We start from the raw sequence: 22,275 nt of genomic DNA, 5'->3' as shown, positions 1-22,275 counted from the left end.
GTTACATTTACTGAGATCAGCAACAGACTTTCTGAATTCAAACCTCAATAAAAATGTGAAAATGACTCAGCTTTTTCTTTTTTTGTTTTTACAGCATTATGGACTATAAGTTAAAGCAATTACTGATGCAGTGAATGATGGTCAAAGGATTGATCTTTACACAGAGCATGTCTGTCCCTTTTTATTAGCCCATTACAATTACTCCCCCATCACTTTAAAAAGGCAACAAAACATGCATGTAACATTTCTTCAGAGATGTAATTCCGTTTTAATTATATAGCGCCAAATCAACACAACAGTCACCTCAAGGTGCTTTATATTGTAAAATAAATACACTAAGTAATACAGAAAAAAACCCAACAATTGAATGATCCTCTTTGAGCAAGTACCTGGCAACAGTGGGAAATAAAAACTCCCTTTTAACAGGAAGAAACCTCTGGGAGATCAAGGCTCAGGAAGGGGCAGCCATTTGCCACAACTGGTTAAGGGAGAGGGGAGCAGGACAAAAGAAACACACTGTGGAAGAGAGACAAGTTAGTGTCACAATCTAAATGTTGAAGTTGGTCGACATTTTCAGATCAGACTTATGGTCTTTAAGCCAAGTTTAAAATTTGTTTTGAATCCTTGGTGTAGTTATTGATGTCATTTCTTTTTCTGACAATCTGTTCTTAAATTGTCTTTTATTTCTCACAAAAGTGAAAAGACAGATTATGGAAGAAAGTCGAGCCAAAGAACAGAGTTGGCTCTTAGAAACCAAACCTCAAATATATTGATACTTTTACACCAATATACAATTTATTTCCAAAATACTTTGTTACAACAAAGAAATAAAAAACCAAACATAGATTTCATAACTTTTTATGCTAATCATTATTTGAAAAGTTATTACAAAACAGGCCGTTTTTGAAAATTCATATGTAAATATAACTACAGTCATGAATAAGCAAACATGAATGAAGACTATGTGCTGTCTTAAGACGTTCAAGGATCAATCAGTGTCAGTTAGCAGAATGAAAGTGTTTTATGGATAAAATTGTAACTCCTGCGAGAGAAACAGAATGATGTTCTGTATGGTCAAAGGAGCTTGCAAAGAAAAGCGTCTGGAGAACAGAGAAGACATTAAATTGTCTTAGAAATGAACTTTTAAAGCAAGATTGGAATATTGTATATGAACAAACAGAAGTTAATAAAGCTTACGAAGGATTTTTAAGAACATTTAACACATTACTTGAAAAAAACTGTAACTGTAATTGAAATCAATAGGTGGCTCTTCTGTGTTGTGGCACAACACAGAAGAGCCACCTCCACAGGACAAGACTCAGCTGTCCATCTGCATCTTAAGGATAAAGGACACTCTTTCGAGGATGCCAATGTTCACATTTTGGACAGAGAGGACAGATGGTTTGAAAGAGGAGTGAAAGAAGCCATCTATGTCCACTGTGAGCGACCATCTTTGAACAGAGGCGGTGGTTTACGACACCAACTCTCTGCCATCTATAATCCGGTTTTGAGATCCCTTTCCAGACGCCTTAACGCCCACTCACATCCTGGGCCATCTGACCTCAGGAATTCGCATGATAAGGTGGGGCCAGGTTTCACAATGAACTGACCAAATCCGCACTTAAAATGTAAGTTTTGAAATTTAAGCTTAACTACTGATTTTATCTACTGTTCTGATTTTATCTGTTTTGATTTTATATACTGTTTTGTTTGTTTGTTTGTTTGTTAATTAGTTAGTTAGTTTGCTTGTTTTAATCAATTTTAAATCATGCTTTTTATTTGTTTTTGTTTCTAATGTCTCTGTAAAGCACTTTGAATCACCTTGCTGTTGAATTGTGCTATACAAATAAACTTGCCTTGCCTTGCCTTACCCGAAACTCTGGCTGATTGGGACCCACACCCAGTTCCACACCTTGGCTCAGGCGATTAGAGGATCATCAGGGGGTCCTTTTGTCCCTCTGTGGGGGGATACTCCCACTAGGTTTATATCTGGGACTCTCCACCATTTGACCTTAGAACTGAAGAAGCTTCTCGGATGAGAGGTGAAACGTCTTCAAGTAAACTTAAAGAAGTCCAGACGCCTTTCTTTGCAAGCTCCTTTGACTACGATGACCTGGATGACTGAGAACTTTCACAGACGATGTTCTGTATGGTTTTCATTTCAATTTGGCCATAAAAATATTACTTTCTAAAAAAATAGAAGCTAAGATAGACTACTTTGTTTAGAAGATGTTGTAAACACTGTAAATAGTTTTTTTTTTTTTTAAAAAAATTAATAAATTCAATGAGGACCATCTTGAAAATGTCCTGAACTGAAGCCATTTTCAGATCTATAACAGGAAGGGAAAAGACTCTTCTTAGATTGGTTTTGGTGTTTCTGTGTATGAACATAATCGCCATCTAGTGGCAGAGAAAAGGAATCAAAACACTTTCTGAATGAGCTGCCACAGCAGTGGTCCAATCTTCTACTGTGTTAGGAGTATTCAGACAATTTTGACATACTTTTTTTCCACAATGGTAAAACCAAAATTAGGTACATAATTCATGACAAATAAACATGTAAAAGGGTTCAATGATATAAAACAGCTCTGTATCAAAGGCAGTGTGGAGTAAGTAGACCTGCTTCTGTTCACTCTGAAGATGAAGCTACTTTAAGAAAACCCTCAGAGTCCCAGAGCTTCTTTCACGCTGCAACCCAGCAGGACATTTCCAGCATCCACACACTCTGACACACACAGCCAGACGCCTCCTGCAGGGAGACTAACTGCAGCAAAGGGTCTCTGGGTGGCTGCTCAGGCACAGCAGCTGGAAAATCTAAGATGGAATAAAAACAAAACCTGATTATGGTGCTAGATGACAAACAGAACTCTACATGATAACCCAGTGCATAAAACACCGCACTGTAAACTATGCAACAGATAAATATTATGTTTTTCACTTGAAATTTACATCTTAAAAATGTAATCATTACATAAGAGCTCCACATCAAACGCACAGGACACTCCGAGGGACACGGTCGAATGCCGAGGCCAAAAAACACATGTAGACTGGTTGGGCAAACTCCCATGCACCCTCCAGTATCTTCATGAGGGTAAAGAGCTGGTCCAGTGGTCCACAACCAGGATGAAAACTGCATTGTTCGTCCAGTATCTGAGGTTCAACTAACGGATGGATTCTCCTTTCCAGCACCCTGGCATAGACTTTCCCAGGGAGGCTGAGGAGTGTGATACCCTTATAGTTGGAACACATCCTCCGGTCCCCCTTCTTAAAAATGGGAACCCCAGTCTCCCAATCCAGAGGTACCGCCCCTGATCGCCGCACAACATTGTAGAAGCGTGTCAACCAAGATAACCTTACAACATCCAGAGCCTTCAGGAACTTCCCTAGGGGCCCTGCCACCAAGGAGTTGTTTAACTGCCACAGTGACCTCACCCGCGAGATAGACGAGTTGCCTCTCGTCTCCAGACGCTGCTTCCTCCATGGAAGACATGCCAGTGGGATTAAGGAGGTCCTTGAAGCATTCCTTCCACCACCCGACAGTGTTCTCATTCGAAGTCAGCAGCACTCCACCCTCACTATGCACAGTGCAGGTAGATCACCTCTTTCCCCTCCTGAGTCGCCAAACGGTTGGCCATAATCTTTAGGCGGGATGGTTTAGTGGTTACCACCACAACAGGCACCAACCACCCTGCAACCGCAGCTCTGATGATTTGAAATGGAGTCCCTCAAGTCTCCCAAATGAAAAATATGCACATATTCTTGTTGGACAGGAAAATCTACTGATATTTTTGTTTTAGTAGTACAACTTTGCTTAGTCCAGGTTGAAAATAAAATGAAAGAGCATCATTTTTCCAAAATTATAGAGCCTCATTCATTTTGATGTCTGAAAACTTCAGGGAGTTTTCTTGGTTTTTGAGATGGCATCAGATTTCAGTGCGTAAAAAAATATAACATGCCTGAAAGTGGGTTGACAGAGCATTTTTCAAAGGAACTTATTTTGAGTAGTATTTATTATGAACCTAAAATTTCACAGCACTCATCATATGTGCCCACACTTTGTATGATAACATTTTTTATGAAAATGATGGATGGTTGAGCAGAAGACCCGTGTTGATTACAAATTGAATGACCCATGAGTTAACTGAGCTGGACTTGGTTTTACTGACAGTTTGAAGTTACTGTTTAACAAGCAGCTAGCAACTTGGGTAGTTAAAAACAAAAACTACGCATCAGCTTAAGAAATTACTGAGCTGTGCTTAAGTTAACACTGAAGCTGGCTCCCTAGACTTCAATGTTGTGGTATTTGTTTTGGTAAAAGAACATGATCCTAAAATAGTTTTAACAGGAGTTATAGTGAAGAGAGGCTGCAGCTTAGCAGAAATCCCCCATAATCACTTTGATAGATTGTATAAATGATCATTTATCATTTGCAATAAGCCAATTTGAATTTTATTTATATTCCACTACTTCACAACTGTGATTGCTTTAAGTCACTTTGCATATTAAGATAAAGACCCTATAATATTAGAGAAGAAAAACACAACAACCAGATGTTCCCTATGAGCACGCACTTGGCAACACTGGGAGGGAACGACTCTGTTTAAAAGAGAAGAAACCTCCAGCAGAACCAGGTTCAGGGAGGGCAACTATCTGCTGCAACTGGTTGGGAGTGAGGGGAAAGACAAGGATGCAGAGGGAGTTAAGTATCTGGACTCTGTGTTTCTAACATTTTTAGGGTCGAGCACAAAAACTCGCTTTCGCCTGAAATTAGAAGCAAGAAATTCGAGGTCATCCAGGCCTTGATGTCTTTAAGACATGACTGTACTTTAACTAATTGATTTGTGTCACAGGGCTTCATGGAGACATTGTTAAGAAACCAAATAGAAATCTAAAGATTTTTAACGAGAATCTGGTAAACATAGACAACAGTGCATTTAACTTACTGTAAAACCTCTGTGTTTCTTCCTACTAAACTCCAAAAATGCTTTATTTTAAAAAAAATTATGCAGTATTGCCAGTGACTATATTTTCAAGATTTATCGTGCTATACTTTGTTTCTATCGCACACACTGACAGAGGATGGTGACCTTTAGTCCAGACAGACATGCTGTCTTTACTTAACCCCAGTTATCAGGCTGAAGGAGTCCTGACAGGATCTCGATTCCTTTCTGCTGCTGATGGATTTGCCTCTAAAAGTCAAACAGGCTTTGTTTTCTTCTCTAAACAAACACTATGACAGTGTGCAATGTACAGACAAGTCTGCCATTCTTTACAAAAGCAGGCTCTGAGGACACAAATTAGTTGTTGTTGGTGATGTTCCTGTGTGTGTCAATCTGTCTGTTCTTAGTGTATTTTATAGTAAAAGTGTCAGATTATTGCACAAAAGTGTTTGGACTTGAATTCAAACAATGTCTCCTTGATTTCACACAAACTGCAGACTGAGAATACTCTGTCATGTCTAATATGTTTGTGATCAGTAATGATGTTATGATACCCCTAATCCGAGAAATGATCATTGGGAAAAAGTGAAACATGTTTAGAACTAAACATACAGCATTAGATTTGGGTATTATTAACTGTTTTCCAGTAAGTAGAGTTACGTTTCTGAAAATACTGTTTTAAATTCAACACGTGGAAACTCACAATTCAAAACAGAAGTGTTGTTTGTGTTAAACTGTTTTACCCAGCGTCCTCTGCAGGTCTGAGACTGAAGTGCAGCTGGTTCTCAGAGGGATGACCTGCCAGGCTGTACTTCAGCGTCACACAGCCCTCTGCTGCCTCTGAGCTCTGACACAGAATTACAGTGTTAGAAGTCACGTTAATTACTGTCATCAAATACCTAAACAACAACATGAGAGGCTGCTGCTCCTACCTGTCCAGTGAGCTGGGCATAAATCAGTGACCTCTGACCCTGGAAAAGTGTTGTGATTGGTGGAGAGAGGACAGTGACAGACACTTCCTTTGGTAAATCCCATGTGACTGAGATGTCAACCACAGCTGGCTGCAGAGCAAATCGCAGCGACTGCATCACCTGAAAACAACAAGAATTAGAAAAAATATACATTTATGGGTTTTTTTAATCATTCTGTCCTAATAATAAAATCATGTTGTCTTTTCATGATGACAATTATTATGACTTATTGTCTTACTTTTGGTTGCATCCTGTCAGTCCCTGTGATGAACTGAGCGTGACCTCTTCCTTCCTTGGCCATCCCATTGATGAGAGCAGAGCTGGCCCCTTCCCCAATCCCAAAAGAGAAACACCTGCAATACAACAGTTTTTGTTGTGTACACAGAGGACATGTTGGACATTCTGGTAATTGTGCAGATATAACAGTTTTTTTGTAGTTTCACCTGTGAGAATCTGAATTCTTCTTCACCAGATCGATCACTTCTTTGGTGTTTCTCACCTCTCCATCAGTAAAGACAAACAGCTGGAGAGAAGAGTTGGCACATAAGGACATAACATCAGACCCAGAAACACACAACTAGTTCTGAGAGCTGAGTTAGGTTTCAAAAACAAAAATACTTTCATGGTAATACACAATAAACAAGCAAACAAAAGAGCAGAACTGTTTCCTGGACACTACACTAACTTTGTATAACTGTTCAAGCTGGGCGTTTAAAAAAAGTGCATTAATAGTCAGTGTATATGTCTGCGTTACCTGTCTAGGCTGATTGGGAATGCAGGGCTGGCTGTAAATGTATTTGAGGGGCTTCAGGATCTTTGTTCCTCTAAGATTAGCCTTCATCTTCTTTACTTTCTTCAGAGCCTCCTCCATGGTCTTCTGGCTGTACTCCACACTCTTACTGTCATTACACAAACACCAATACACAAGTACATGTACTTCATATCAAAAACAGACTTTTGTTGGGCTGACTGATGTGAGGCAGAGACTCACGGGAAGATGTGTTCATATTTGGACCCAAAACTGTAAATGTTGAAATAGCAGCCCATTGGTAAGCTCTTCAACAGGAGCAGCAGAGTATCCTTAAGGGAAGAGGAAAAAGATGGTGAGGCCACTGTGTGAGAGGCACATCATGAAATTAAACATTTCACAGTAAACTTATTATGAATACCTTTGCACTGTGGATGCGAGTCTGGCGAGGAAATCCGTGGTTCCTAAATTCCATACTTCCAGATCGATCCATTAAGAACACAAACTCTCCACGTGGAGCCATTGAAGACATCACAGACTGGGGGAACTCAGGGTACAGACTCACCATCACCACTGGATCACCCATCAGAGAGCCTGAAAATGAGAGACAGAAAAAAAAAATTACATAAATTTGCTTTTTACTTTTTATTCCGACACATAAACTGTTTGTTAAAAAGTAAGGATAATGAAATGTGTATTTGCAAACGAAAAACTTTCACTCACCCGGCTCAGCAGAGGCCTGTCCTGCCTCCACCACAGCAGTGGGCTGGTGGGCGTCTTTGTAATAAATCAGCAGTTCAACATCTCCAGGGAGCAGTTGGACTCTACTTTAGAGATTGGACGAGGAGAGGACACTCGGGCAGAAAAAGACAGACTGTAGGGCTCCAGAGAGGCTGGAACAGAAGTTACCTGGAAACCTGCACCTTCACTACCTGTACACAGTATCAGACTGATTAGAAGTAAATCTTTTGTTACAGTATCAACTTCTAGATTCACAGAAAGATTAATTGAACCTCGTGTTCTGGTTTTCTTTCTATTGTTAGTTGATTTTAATACATTTCACTTCAGTTTTATTTGTATAGTACCAAATCAAAGTGAAACAAAAGTCACATGAGAGTAAAAGAATTATAAATTTAATTCTGGATTTGACGGTGAACCAATTAGGAGAAGCCAGTATGGGATAAATATGCTCTCGTTTTCTAGGCCAAGTCAGTACTCTCGCTGCAGTAATAAATGCATGAACTAGTTTTTCAGCATAACTTAGTTCAATTGTTGTTTGCCATCTGGCTTCAACAATAGATAAAGCTAAGTATCATCTGCAGGGCCATATATTTGGATGTTGACTTTTAATGTTCCCTGTAAATCCCCCTCATATACACATTTACATAAGGGGGACGTAAACCCAGGTATGACAAGGTGCAGTAATAAAAGCTTGTATACATATTATGTTAGGTGCCTTTTTCATGGGCACCCAACTCAAGGGAGGAACCAGTGTTGTGTCTACACATGACAGACAACTTAGCAAAGTGGACACAATTTTAAACTGTATCTTTAGGCAGCCTGTTGCAAGTACACATCAGTTGTTCCCATTTCTTTAGCTGAAACAAAAAAAAAAAAAAGTCAAAAAATAACACACTTTGACATTTATAAAATAATATTTTGGCACCAATAAGATGATTGCCAAAGTGCTATTAGATAAAAACTTGACATATCTGGGTAAGCTGTGCAGTGTGTCCTTAAAACATTGTGCAAACCAGACAGGTGAAGAAGTGCCAGGCCTAACAAACTATCTACAGCACATAATGATTTGAAAGTCATGTCCTTAAGAAATAGGAAAAAGATCCAGCGAACAGCTTGTTATGGAAATGTTAACAATAACCTGCAACACACCCAGTGAGCTTGATTTGAAGTGGGTTTAATAAACACATTGCAATGTGGAGAGAGCATCCCAGTGAAACACCAGGACCATCTCTGAATTGTGGCCACCGCCCTTACATCTTATATACAGAGACACAGACAAAGAACATTCCTCAAACTCTTACATGTTGGCCCCTCTCATTGGGGAGGGGGGGGGGGCTATACCTCCTCCCTCACCGAGAGAATTATGGCCTTGTTTTCTGCTTAGCCATCACCTAAGGATTTACATCCCTGATAAGCAGAAGGAGCCTCACTATCTGTTTAACGTCTCTCATTACAATGGCCTCACTGTGTTAACTTTCCACATGCATGTAAACTGGTGACAGGAGTGCTCTTACTTTGGTAAAGTGAGAAAGTGATATTACTATAACTAATGTGATATGATTAAATATGTGATTAATACATGAGAAAAGAAATCTGCCACCACATTCCACCCTTTGTGATACCACAATTAAGAATCACATAAAAACATGGGGATTTCTTTTCTAACTACTGAACATAACATCAGCACAATTGCGTACTCAAAGAAATTCCATAATGTGCATCTTCCCTATAATCAGAAAGAAAAAAACAAATTCACACTTCATGGTCATCTTCGCTCCATCTGAGCCTCCACCCTTTCTTCAAAGGATGGCAGTTATATCATAAAAGAAAACACAATATGAGATCATATATAAAATGAAACGGTTTTCGTTGTTCATCTGCAAAAGAAAACTTTAACCTTAGTTACATCAAGCTGCTCTTTCATAAGAACCTGTTGTTTAGATAAGGAAGTCTTTCAGGATGTGATATATTTTCCACTTTATCATTAAATTCATCAACCCATGTTTCCAAATTTATTAACGGTTTCTGTAAAAGACGCTCATTCCCAGTGTTATTAGGGATTGAGGCACACATGCCTCACCAAACATCACACACTCCTTTGTGCCATTTGCTTTGCCCTGTCCAGATGTTTGCCATAAAGGACAGTGACTATATCTGTACCTAAGTGAATACCACAAACATAAACTAACTTCAAAGTTAGTGCTTCCCAAAGTCTGGGGTAAAACCCAGAAGTAGCCATGAATTTCCACACAGCCAACATATATCAAACAGTTCTGAGCTATATTTTACAACAGAATTATAGATCTTTCCTCTCTGTCTATGCAGTGTACTGTACTCTTTACTATTGTAGGGCCATCAGCCTGTTTAAAAGGTGTAAACCCTCTCAAGGGCATTTGCAATTATCTTTACTGTGCCCACATCAGTGATTGGGGAAACCAAACCAACCACATTTAACTCTGGAAGAACAACCTCATTCTTTAGGGTCTTCCAGCATGTTTGAGGCCGATCAAAATCCCTCAATGAAATGTGATGAACCCAAAATCCTACCTTCACGGTGTCAAACAATGTGTGAAAGTTGAGTACACATGTCAAAAGAACTCACAACTGTTGTTACTATGTTTACTCAGACAATGAAGGCCTAATGAACTGATCAGGAAGTGACATGCTAGAAAATCAATCTACCTATCCTACAAAATGCGCACAAGTTGCTATAAACTTGCATGCTATAATTACTCCAATCACTTTTACTCATGCTCAAAACTCTAACAGAGTTTGTGATGTTCGGAGAGTTTTGTAAATGCATATCATTTATAAAATGATTATTAACGTCACACCAACGACCTCCTTAACTTAAAAACATACTAAGCTTTCCAGGAAAACTGATTGGCTGTTTAAGCAGGTGTTATCTGCATTCATTCGCTGATCTCTCTTGGGTGGCACAGAGTCTGCTCTGCAGTCGTTGAGTTGGAGCTTGGCACGCCCTTGTTGGAGGAGGGCGCTCTTTTCACCCCTCACCCTCTCATTCCAATGCAGCTTTATGGTTATTGCTGTGGTTCTGGAATCTTCTCATGATGACTAGTAGGGCTGCCTGGGCTGTCAGCTCTGCTATGAATGGTCCCTGATTCTCGCTGGGTCTCTGAAGACTTCTGATCAGCACCCAGACTCAGTCAGGAGATTCCACCCTTGGGATGATTTCTTCCAGCAATACTCTGGCTCCTGCACCTGTATCTCTTTACTAGGAGGAAAAACTTCTAACCATTTGGAAAACATGTCAACCATCATAATAATAATAATAATAGTGGATTGCATTTATATAGCGCTTTGAGGGTCTCGAAAAGCGCTATATAAATTCCACTATTCATTCCCTCTCACATTCACACACTGGTGGAGGCAGCTACAGTTGTAGCCACAGCTGCCCTGGGGCAGACTGACAGAAGCGAGGCTTCAAACCACATTTTCCTTTCAGTTCAGTGAAGTTTACTTATAGAACATCAAAATCTTATCTGAACATGGACTTAACCCCCCTGTAGAGGTTTAATACCTGTACATGAACTGTTAATCCCATAAATCACAGTAAAAAGCCATGGACAAAAATATTATGAAAAAACTCATGGAAAACATAGAAAGCATTGTTTCATGTTAAACCTAGAATCCCTCCTTTTGACACATGGTCCCTCCCATGAGTCAACTCATCAGAACTAGGAGAATAACAAAAAGGAAAAGGTTAGTTACACAAATTCTTAGACAAAATCAGGGCTTCTCCTCCAGAGTAATTTCGCTTCAGCCCTGTAAACCCTGTGTTAAAGACTAAAATCAGCATTAATGTCATGTTAAGTGGGTCTAACTCTTGGCTCTGCCTGGAGCCTGCATCCACACCACAATTACCTAGAAACCAAAATCAGTGAGTAAATACAAACTTCACACTTACAAACAACTGTAGGGTCATAGGAGTAATAAGGCATCCCACACCACAGACACAAGTGTGCCATGTGCAGTTTATGTCCCCAGATTATTAAAAACACTACTGTTGCCATAATTTACCCAAATCATGAATCACCCCATGTGTTTAATCAAAACTACCGTAACCAGTGACTTTTCTTAAGTAATGTCACTCACGTGCTTTCACACTATGAGCTCAACAGTGATATGATAATGAGCCCAACAGTAAGATGTTCTGCAATCACTGCACAACCTTTCACTTATGTCTGTCTGTGTCTGTGCCGAATCCTCCACAAGCAGTCTTTGAGAGAAAAAAAACATTAGGAAAACATATGAAGCATCCTGGAGGTTGTTCCTGGATCAACAGATTCCAGAGGTGCTGCAAAAAGATCATAAAGTTAACACTCTGCTGTAAAAGAGGTAATACTGGTTTCAAACACAGTATGTTTGACACTGTATTCACATTTTCTCCAACATTTTCTCAACAACATAGTGTAATTGCATAACCAACATATAACCTGTAATCACAGTTGCCTTCACACATAAACCCAGTAATCCTGTGAGAAAAAAAAATAACCAGTTGTGTGTCCTACTACAAATCACAGAATCAGATCACATGATGAACTCTCTGCTGTAGAAAAGAGAATGTAAATGTTAGCGCCAAGCAGGTGTATACACACTTTCTCACAGTGACCTCTGCATTTGGCAATACTAGGTCATAATAACACTCCGCTGGTAAATTCACAGACACAGAAAGTGGCATTTAAAAGGTTAAATCAGCACACAACCTAGGATGTTGCTGTCATCTTTCCACTCCTTTAAAAACAGAGAAACACACATAGATACATCCACCCTGTCGTCATGTAGAGGTGCAACCTCACTACTTTTAGCATTTATCCACCTCAAATAAATCTATGGTCAGAGCTTTGTGACTTCCTGCACATGGCGGGCCCAATTCATGCATTCAACGGACCCGTCTGTGTTTTGATTAAAATTTTGTTTCCTAATGAAGTCAGCAGTGGGTGGGTGAAAGCCGTTCATCAGAGCATAGCTTAACTGCTGCTGATGTGGGCTGGCCTTCTCTGCACGCTCTTCAAGGCCGCTATGTTTTCTGCCAACTTCTAACATTTGACATTTTCCAACAATACAGTGTGTTACCATAACCAACAAGCAGCCAGTAAAAACTGTTTCTTTCACACGAAATCAGTAAAACAAAAAAGTAGCAGCGTAAGGGTTAAGTTTGCAAGGCCCGCCCACACTCATGTAAACCTACAGTCTCTCCTCCTCTGGTCTCTGTCATCCTTCTGCTTCTGCAAAAACAAGCAAACAAAAACACATACATCCACCCTTTTTCACTGTTTGGGTGGATTAGGCATTAGAAGTGACTAATCCTAAAATAGTTACTGTCTTCTCAATTTCAAGTCAGTCACATTTAGTCCACATCATCAGTCCAGCCACAGTCCTCTGCATTTGCATTTATACCAATCACATGCATTCATCTAGTCACATGCATTCATAACAATCATTGCTGATAGTGGAAAACCGCGCACAAATTTAAATATCCACTGACAGCAATATTTCGTCATTCCAAAAACAAAAACAATTCTCATTGCTTTGAAATGGATTGAATCGCTACAATCCTTTTAAACACAGGATTTACCATCTAATATGGTCAACGTCCTATGTAGGTGAATTTTCTCAGAATCCAATTGTAATCTAGAGAAGCTCACCTTATATTTGCTCTCAATTAAAGTATTTTATAACGCTTTTGCCCCCCATCTTGCAGGCCTGCTTTTAAATCATCAACACACAAAATATCACCCCCAGAGGGATGATACCTGGCAGGTTTTTTTTCCCTAAGTGCACTGTTACAAAAAAACCCAAAACATATTAGGCCTGGTTCCAGACATGTCTAAGTGTAAAAAAAAACAAAACAAAAAAAAACAGTCTTTCTCTCAGGTTTAGGTTGTTTTTCTTTTTCTAACTGGCAGAATCAGCCTGGTACTAAAACAAAAACCCCAAAATCTACCGGAAAAATCACAGGAAAAGTTTTGCCTTCAGGTGAAATAACAGGCTGTAGGGGTTAGAACCTGCCATGCAGTGCTGCAGTCACTGCTTCTGGCTTTAATTAATAACTGATGCTTACATGGTCTGAAATCAGACTTAAGAGTCACTACCTTTGTTCATTTTCCTCACATCATATTTACTGGTTGCCCACAAGTGCTCCAGAATATCACACAATTGTGGAAAGTCTGGGGCCAACCAACATAGTTCCACCTGCTAAACACAAACTTTTTTTATTAGTAGCTGCACAGTTCAAACAACACTAATGTTCACCATTAAAAGCTTCCTAAACACTTCATATCAATGTTTTATCACTGGAATGTGGATTTCTTCCCCCTTTTTTTCTTCCCCAAACATAAAACGTGTAACATGCTGTCAGGTATTTCACAAAACAGGTTTGTTCTCATGTAATCAGATCTGGGTGCAAGCTTCACCCATACATCAGAAACAGGAAACCAATTTCAACCCTCTGCTACATCTTATCCATTTGTTTTATAATCCAGTCATCCTTCCCTGATCTAGTAACAATAAACTAATTTGCATATCAGCTAAAAACTCACTAAGCTGACAGGACAACAGAAATGCATGTTCAAAATATTATCACAAAAGACAATTTCCTTCATACAGTAAATTACTTGTCCTGCACCAATCAAGCAGAAAACATCACACAATTTACTATATTAACAACTAAATTTATTGTCAAACCAGAATCTTTTTTTTTCCACAAAAGTTAAACTGTTGTCCTGTAACCTAGAGAGTTAACTGTCAGCATTTGATAACAAGTGTCTGTGAAATTTGCACAATTTTAACACTGACGACAGATAACAAACTGATCTTCATTGCATGTGTGTGTGTGTTAGTAGGCAGGTTTAATGGATGTGTGTGCAGTGGAGCTGCAGATTCAGCAGGGCATGTCCTTAAAGCTGCCTTTCCTTCACATTTCTCTGTTTGTGTGTGTTTGTGTGCGTTTTATTTTTACTTTTGTTGCGATCCTACGAACTCTTTATCAACCTCCACAAGACAGCCGGCCACAGTTTTCCAACCCAATTTTCATGTGTTCTCACATTAACAACAACAGTCTTCATTTTTCCTCCATGCTCTCTTCTCCCCACTTCTCACAGCTTCTGTCTCTCTCCCACATCTGCAGCAGTTCACAGTTGTGGCGTGTCAGGGACCCAGTGGGCCGTTCTTCTTCAGCTTTGCCTTTTGTCTTTCACTCTTTTAAGTCTCTTCCTTTGCCATTTCAGCTCCCAGTATAGCAAACGTGAAACTCAGACAGTCTTCTCAAGTCCATTCACACACAGTGATGTCGCTGCTGTACCTCCGAGCTTGTGATTGGGAGCACATACTTCCATCCATGCATGGTATTTGTACATGCTGCTGAACAATTCAAGGTTTAGGGCAGTGTTGCTGTGTGTTCACATTGTTGAGTCTTGAAGTCGACGCAGTTGCTCTCGAACTGCATTTTCTCTTCAGGGAGAGATTGATTGTCCTCAAAGCTTGTTCTTCATCGTAAGGTGTACATGGAGTGAAGCTGTGTAATATTCAGCCAAAACACAGGCTGGGTGTGGTTCCAATTATGTTAATCTATCATTTTGCTCCGGCCGCTGTGCTTGTGGAGGACGTTGATCCAGTTCCGTAGCCACCTGTACTAACACACTAAAACATTTATTTAATATCATTTTCATCACTGCTCATTAACACTTTCCCTCTCTTATTCTTCTATCCACATTTTAACACATCTCTTTCCATCACTCTTGGTTATACACACACCCACAGCACTTCTCACACACACACTTCTCTTTACTGCATTCCTCAGTTTCTACACACTTCATACTGTACGTATTCTTTCCCATATTTCTGAAAGAGAAAAAAAAATCATGCAATCAAATCCTGGATTTGCCCGGACCACCTGGAGGTGGCCGTACTGCTGACCTCAGCTTTGTGGACAAGCGTGTTCACCGTCCAGCCTTTTCCTTATGGTGCAAAAGTGTTAAACACCATAAACTAAGGACAGAGTCCTTCCCACAACAGTCCTGAAATTAGGTGTCGTATTCCTGAGGTTTCCCTCCCAGTGGTCCATCCAAAACAAAAACAAAAAAAACAAAAGGAAAAAGAAAACGACAAAAGCAACAACAACTTAAAAAAAAAAAACTACAAACAAACAAACAAAAAAAACCCTCTTATTCCTATCAACATCTTTCTCTTACACAACACATACTTCACCCATTTGGAGTTTTCACCCAGACCACCTCCAGGGACACAACCTCCCCACGGCTCCTGTAGCCGCTTTGCTGAGCTCAGCACCCATTGCAGCCGGGCGTCCCCTCTGCAGTAGTGATGGGTCGTTCGCGAACGAAATGGCTCTTAGAGCCGGGTCTTTGAAGTGAACGACGCGAGCCGGCTCCTTATTGGGAGCCGTGAGGGTTTTTTTTTTTTTTTTCCTTTCTCTCACCCTCTCTCTCGCCCTTTTTTCCGCTAAACTCCGCATGCGCGCCTGTACTTTGCGCTGGGCAGAGGGGGGAGGGGCGTTAGTTACACTTGCAGTAGCACAGGAACCGAGCCAGAGAGAAAGAGAGCGAGGGACAACAACGGCACATTAGAAAGGTATAGTAATCATCCACTATTTTCAGTTGCAGATTATAAAGGATTCAGAAATCATGCAGGCCCATATGACAGAGAATGTGCATCTTCTTTTTGTTTTAATATTTTAGTTTATATTTAATTGTGTTGTGGTTTGCAGTGTTTTGTGTTGTTTCACGTTAAATTTGTTTAAAAGGAAAAAGCTGAAAATTTAAATAGTTAAAAGTTCAAAATGTAAATAGTTGTTTTTTGTATTATATGATTTATTTATTACATTTTATGTGGAGTGAATAAATAAAGTATATTTATGGTGGCCCTTAGAGACAAAGCTCGTACAAACTCCAAAACACGTACAAACTCCTAAGCATGTACAAACTCCAAAACACGTAAAAACTCCAAAACACGTAAAAACTCCAAAACACGTAAAAACTCAGAAGCATGTACAAACTCCAAAACACGTAAAAACTCAGAAGCACGTACAAACTCAGAATCACGTACAAAAGACAACAGAAGTGCTCCAGGATGCTAGGGCGCAGTGTTGAGCTTTTGTTACCTAGTGGCTACACAAGCCAGGAAGTATCAACAACCGGATTTGGTGTGTGGTAGTAACAGGTAAATGAACTTTTTTTAAAAATTATTTGAATAAATATGAGTGCTTGTCTATAAATACACAAACAATACACACATGCTTTCAATTGTGTAATTTAAGTGATCTGGGTAGCTCTGCTTTGGAAGTTCAGTAAACGCTAGAAATGTGTTTTGAAGTTTGTACGTGCTTTTTGGAGTTTGTATATGCTTTAGAGTTTGTACGTGCTTTGTCTCTAGGGGCCATATATAAACATATATAAATAAAACCACTTTTTTTTACATTAGTAATTCCTTTTCTGCATAATTTTATATTATTGTTAATGATTAAATAATTAAAGCAATAAAACAACCTGAAGAGCCGGTTCGGAGCCGAAAGAGCCGGCTCTTTTTAGTGAGCCGAGCCGGAAGAGCCGGATCTCTAAAAAGAGCCGGAAATCCCATCACTACTCTGCAGCCTTTGCTTCGGTACAAAGTGCTAAAAACCATAAACCCAAGGACAGGTGAGTCCTTCCCAAGGACAGAAAAGTCCTTCCCACGACAATCCATAATTTAGGCATCGTTTTTTTTGAGGTTTTCCCTTTTTGTGGTCCGCTTGAAAACTCCCCCCAAATCAAAACAGCTCACCGTTGCAGATTCTTTTCCCATTTCTTTCCTCATAGTTCATTAAATTCCTGCATGTGTGAGTCGCTGAAGGCCTCTAGCGGTTCCCCCTTTTTTGAAAACAAAAGAACGGTGGGACTGGGACAATTTTCCCCCAGGATGGCCAGTCACCGCATACCTGCGATTCAGCGAAACTCAAGTGAGGAATCCTGTTCGACAACGCCAAATTGTTATGGAAATGTTAACAATAACCTGCAACACACCCAGTGAGCTTGATTTGAAGTGGGTTTAATAAACACATTGCAATGTGGAGAGAGCATCCCAGTGAAACACCAGGACCATCTCTGAATTGTGGCCACCGCCCTTACATCTTATATACAGAGACACAGACAAAGAACATTCCTCAAACTCTTACATGTTGGCCCCTCTCATTGGGGAGGGGGGGGGCTATACCTCCTCCCTCACCGAGAGAATTATGGCCTTGTTTTCTGCTTAGCCATCACCTAAGGATTTACATCCCTGATAAGCAGAAGGAGCCTCACTATCTGTTTAACGTCTCTCATTACAATGGCCTCACTGTGTTAACTTTCCACATGCATGTAAACTGGTGACAGGAGTGCTCTTACTTTGGTAAAGTGAGAAAGTGATATTACTATAACTAATGTGATATGATTAAATATGTGATTAATACATGAGAAAAGAAATCTGCCACCACAAGCTAACAGGACCCGAGGGATGGATCTGGGTCTTTAGTTGATCCATTTACTGTTCATTGAAGCTTCATCAGAAACGCTCTCAAAAGGAGGGTGGCTATCAAGAAGCCATTCTTATAAAAGGGAAAAAGGGTTCGAGGCATACGAATTTACACAAGAGGTGGACTGAAAATCAGTGGCAACAAAGGTTATCTTGACAGAGAACAACACAAAAGGCAAGCAGGATCAAAAGAAAAGCTACAGTTGTCCTACCCTGAGGTTGGTATCGAGGGTTGAGCACAGCAGGCAGACAGAACCTCAGACCATCATCAGCCTGCACAGCCAGCTCAGTGACGTACTCCAACCTGATGGAGGCGCTCTCTCCTGGAGGCAGACTGCCCACACACAGAGAGAATATATCTGGACTCTCATCACTCTCCGACAATAGGCAGACCTGCTTACCGGAGCTCAGAGCATCATCATACAATTCACGAGCCTGAAGCACAGGTGACACATGTCAGTGACATTCACTGTGTTTATTTTGAATCTCACTTATAATCAGGTTATATTTACTGTCCAGCTCACCTTCTGTTTCTCCATCACCTCAGCTACAATCTGTGTCTGTCCAATCTGAGCACTGAAATGACAGACAGCAGCATCTCCAGGCAGAGGGAAGACAAAAACAGCCTCTAATGGTTTGTCCTCCTTGTTCTCATAGTTCAGAGTGGAGACCACTGTAGCCACATGGTCCCTCACCTCCAGCGCCACCTCAATGCTCTTCAGAGGAACTGACAGTCAAACAGAATGAAACATCCAAATTTACAACACATCTTAACTTGGTCAAACCAGTTAAATGGACTGGTTCTTATACAGCACTTTTCTACTCTATCTCAAAGCACTTTACACAACTTGTCTCATTCACCCATTTGCACAAGCACTTTTTTCTATACTCTTTCTATGGAAGTGCACAGGCAATCATGCGCCAATAGATGCATCAGAAAGCAACTTGGGGTTGGTACATGGCCCAAGGATATTTGGCATGCAGACTGGAACAGACGGGGGTCGAACCTCCAAATTGGTAAGTAACCTGCTCTACCTCCTGAGCTACAGCCCCCCCCATCTGCTTTGAAATTGTATTTATTAAGTGATGTTTTACCTGGTTCCATCTGGACACTGCGTAGACCACAGGACACCATCTTTGTACCTATTCACAGCTAAATCTGAGATTTAATTTGAACATGATCGTTATACTGACATGTAACTTTCATTAAAATATAGCCAGCCTGAATACAACATAAAGTGATTAAGATATATCTGAAAGACTTAACCTGAGGTCATTTTCAAAATATCAGAATAAAAACAAAAGAAAAGAAAAGCAATCATCCTTAAAGATATAAATGGAAATATTATAATTTGAAAAAAACTTTGAAAGATATTTTTGTTATCTTTTTTTTTTCAGATATTACTCTGACGGGGAATAAAATGGAAAAGACCCACCATGTGGAGACACTACGATCTATGAAGAAGGCTAATTTCGATCAAAGATTCTGATGCGTCATCTTAACCTTCATAAAACACATGAAATAAATTCCTACCTCTTAAAACACTGACGTTGGTCCAGTAAATACTTTCCTCCTGCTGTTTGTGACGTAAACGCGCTCGTTTCTAAAACAGTCGCAGTAAAAGGTCCAGCCGAAGACAGAGATGTCCACTTGTGCTCCGCAGACAGCTGTGGAAAAAAACACAGGGCTGAGGGCAGGGACAGTCAGGTGGGTGAGGCTTCAGCAGCCAGCCGAAGCAAACAAGTGCATCTACCAGCTGCTGCTCAGCGCAGTTAATATCAATTAAAGTCAGTGAGCAGAGAGGAAGCAACAGCCACATAACAGCAACACAGTGCGGTGTTAGAAAAAGTCACTGTGTTTTGCACGAAGTTTTTTATGTACTGCATGAAAACCCCTAATTTGTTCCAAATACCAAATTCCAGTTTACAATAAACACAAAAATCAGAAATCAAAAACGTGAAATTAAAGAAAATTAAATTAGGATGGATATTATGGCACAACACTAAATTCAAAGCAGTATGAAGTAGTTGTGGGCGATATAAACGATATACAATAGAAACCATATAAATTTGGCCAACGATAGAGATTTTGCGCTATCACGATAGCGCATGTTGATGACGTCATCAAGCAGCGCCTGTTTTGGTCGAAAGCCTCACAGCAGCTACAGCCATTATCATCTGCAAATTATGCCGGGCGACAGTCATAGCAAAGAGATAATTTTGAAATATGGGGAAAGCCAAAAACTCCGCTTCACTTCCGTAACATTGATTCATTAATGTTGAATTTTCTCGTAGCTGTTCTATTCCCATATTGTTGCAGTACTACTACCTTGGATATTGGAGGAATAATCTCAGTTGTTCTCCTGACTGAAATTTGGCCCGTGTATAGCATCCTGCTATGCGATTGCATTTGTCTCTAACCACCAGAATCCCTCACGTTAACTTTTATCGAGTGGAAAAAAAGTTGGAGTTCATCCTCCAGCTTCACAGTGCTAATGTTATGCTAACATAGCTGTGTTGCTAGCAATCACGTAGCACAACATTACCAGGTAGTCCAACTTCAGTAACCCTGCAAATGCCACTGCTGTTTAGTTTCTGTCTTAATTTATGTCGGGAGTGGTAGCAAAGCTGTACGTTTTAATTAGTTTCAAAAATCTCTCAGTCAGAACATGGTGTCGTGTTTAGGAGGAAACTAGCGAGCTAACTTCCTGTTAACTTCTAACTCCGTTAAATTTAATAACTTCTGTTTTCATGGATGCCTGGTTGTTAATCTTAATTGTTACACCTGGTAAAGCAACAACACTGATGATTTTATTAAAGATGAAAGAATTTAGACTGTTTTTAACTCTCAGTGTTCGTTTGACTTTGGGACCTGAAGCGGAAGGAGTTTTGGACCCAATTACTCCGCGAAGCTGCTCACTACGGCAGCCGTAATGCTCTGACAATCCATCAAAACATCTTTTAACGGATTTCTGCACGCCCAAATCGGTCGAGGTCAGTAAGCACAACCAGAATTCATACATAAGGCACACTCGATTTTTGAGAAAATTAAAGGATTTTAAGTGTGCCTTATAGTGTGGAAAATACGTTATACAGAAGGAAATAATATATCGCGATATATCGTTACCGCACGTGCTTCAAATTATATCACGATATGGATTTCAGGCCATATCGCCCAGCCCTAGTATGAAGTCAGTAAACCAAACCCTCAGAGTTTCTCTTTTGATGCTGTAACCCAACAGGACTTTTCCAGCTTCCACACACTCTGTCACACACAGTGCTAAAAACACAGTTATTACAAGAAAGCATGTGGAAAAACAGCTGATCGTAGCCATGGCACACTGTTAAAATAAACACACTTTATCAGCTATTATCATGGTTTCTACCATTCTGAGCACGGACCCATGAGGCAGCCTTCACAGCCAGAAGCTCTTGAAGCCATGAAGCCGGATCAGATCCAGAATGGTGGCCCACACATCACCGGTAGCGTAAATCAACAAATTAAAGGAAATTAAATTAAACAGAAAAAACACAAAAACATCAGAAAGCTGCATACATTTATCACAGACATGAACGTCGTGATAGTTTGCGACCTTTTATGATTTGTTTGCACATTTCTTTTTCGAGGATCAAATGAATGTACAGCAGACATCAAGAATTTCATGGATAAGCTTCAATTTATCTTCGATTTTGTCCAATATAATAACAATAATTGTTATGAGGGCTTCTATATCAACTCCAGAACACGGTAACTTATTTACTAAGATGCGTGTGAAAATGTCCTGATTAGACCTCAAAAGGTCCTCGAGGGTTATATTAACTGGAGCAGAACTGAATTTGAATTTAAGTGTCATGGCTAATGGAAAGTATGGACTCAAGCGCAGAGCTCTGGATACAAAGCAGACAGTGCGTTTATTTACAGTGCTCAAATACAGTCTTAAACAAAGAAGGGCGATTGTCCAAAGGTGATTTTCTCTCAATTCCCGAAGGTGGTGCACATGAGTTAGTGATGTGCGATACCACTGATTTCCTTTCTGATCCAATACCAAGTAATATTCAGGGTGGTATCAATGATACTGATCCGATACCGATACTTTGTACAAAAAATTGTATTTATTGAGTCTCAAATTATAGCGTCATAATGATTACAGGACATCAGATTACTTGTTCTTATCACTTAATAATGCAGAGTTCATCATATAGAAATAAAAAAAAACTGAAGTTGTGCGCTATTTGAACACCTTTCCTGCCTACAGCACTAAAGGACTCCGGGAGAGACGTCTGTCTCGCCCTAGCAGCACCTGTCCCTCTCCTCCTCTTCAGTTCACCTCAACATACGCTCGTCATA

At 40.0% G+C, this 22,275-nt stretch overlaps 1 protein-coding gene across 1 annotated transcript; it reads right to left on the bottom strand.

The window, feature by feature from the left end:
• Window positions 1–5,546: 5,546 nt before the first annotated feature.
• Window positions 5,547–21,937, bottom strand: LOC146504343 (von Willebrand factor A domain-containing protein 5A-like). The gene is made up of 13 exons (XM_085130314.1): window positions 21,314–21,937; window positions 19,462–19,595; window positions 19,023–19,080; window positions 18,452–18,654; window positions 18,140–18,362; window positions 7,383–7,591; window positions 7,081–7,253; window positions 6,903–6,991; window positions 6,666–6,810; window positions 6,355–6,434; window positions 6,150–6,264; window positions 5,873–6,031; window positions 5,547–5,787 (listed from the first exon to the last, which is right to left on the bottom strand). The coding sequence occupies exons 7-13, from the start codon at window positions 7,243–7,245 to the stop codon at window positions 5,680–5,682; spliced, it is 861 nt and encodes a 286-aa protein (XP_084986440.1). The 5' UTR covers window positions 7,246–7,253; window positions 7,383–7,591; window positions 18,140–18,362; window positions 18,452–18,654; window positions 19,023–19,080; window positions 19,462–19,595; window positions 21,314–21,937; the 3' UTR covers window positions 5,547–5,679.
• Window positions 21,938–22,275: the final 338 nt, after the last annotated feature.

The sequence above is a fragment of the Neolamprologus multifasciatus genome, chromosome 14 (assembly GCF_963576455.1).
Source record: "Neolamprologus multifasciatus chromosome 14, fNeoMul1.2, whole genome shotgun sequence".
Taxonomy (NCBI): domain Eukaryota; kingdom Metazoa; phylum Chordata; class Actinopteri; order Cichliformes; family Cichlidae; genus Neolamprologus; species Neolamprologus multifasciatus.
This window is presented reverse-complemented; position numbering and strand designations above follow the sequence as displayed.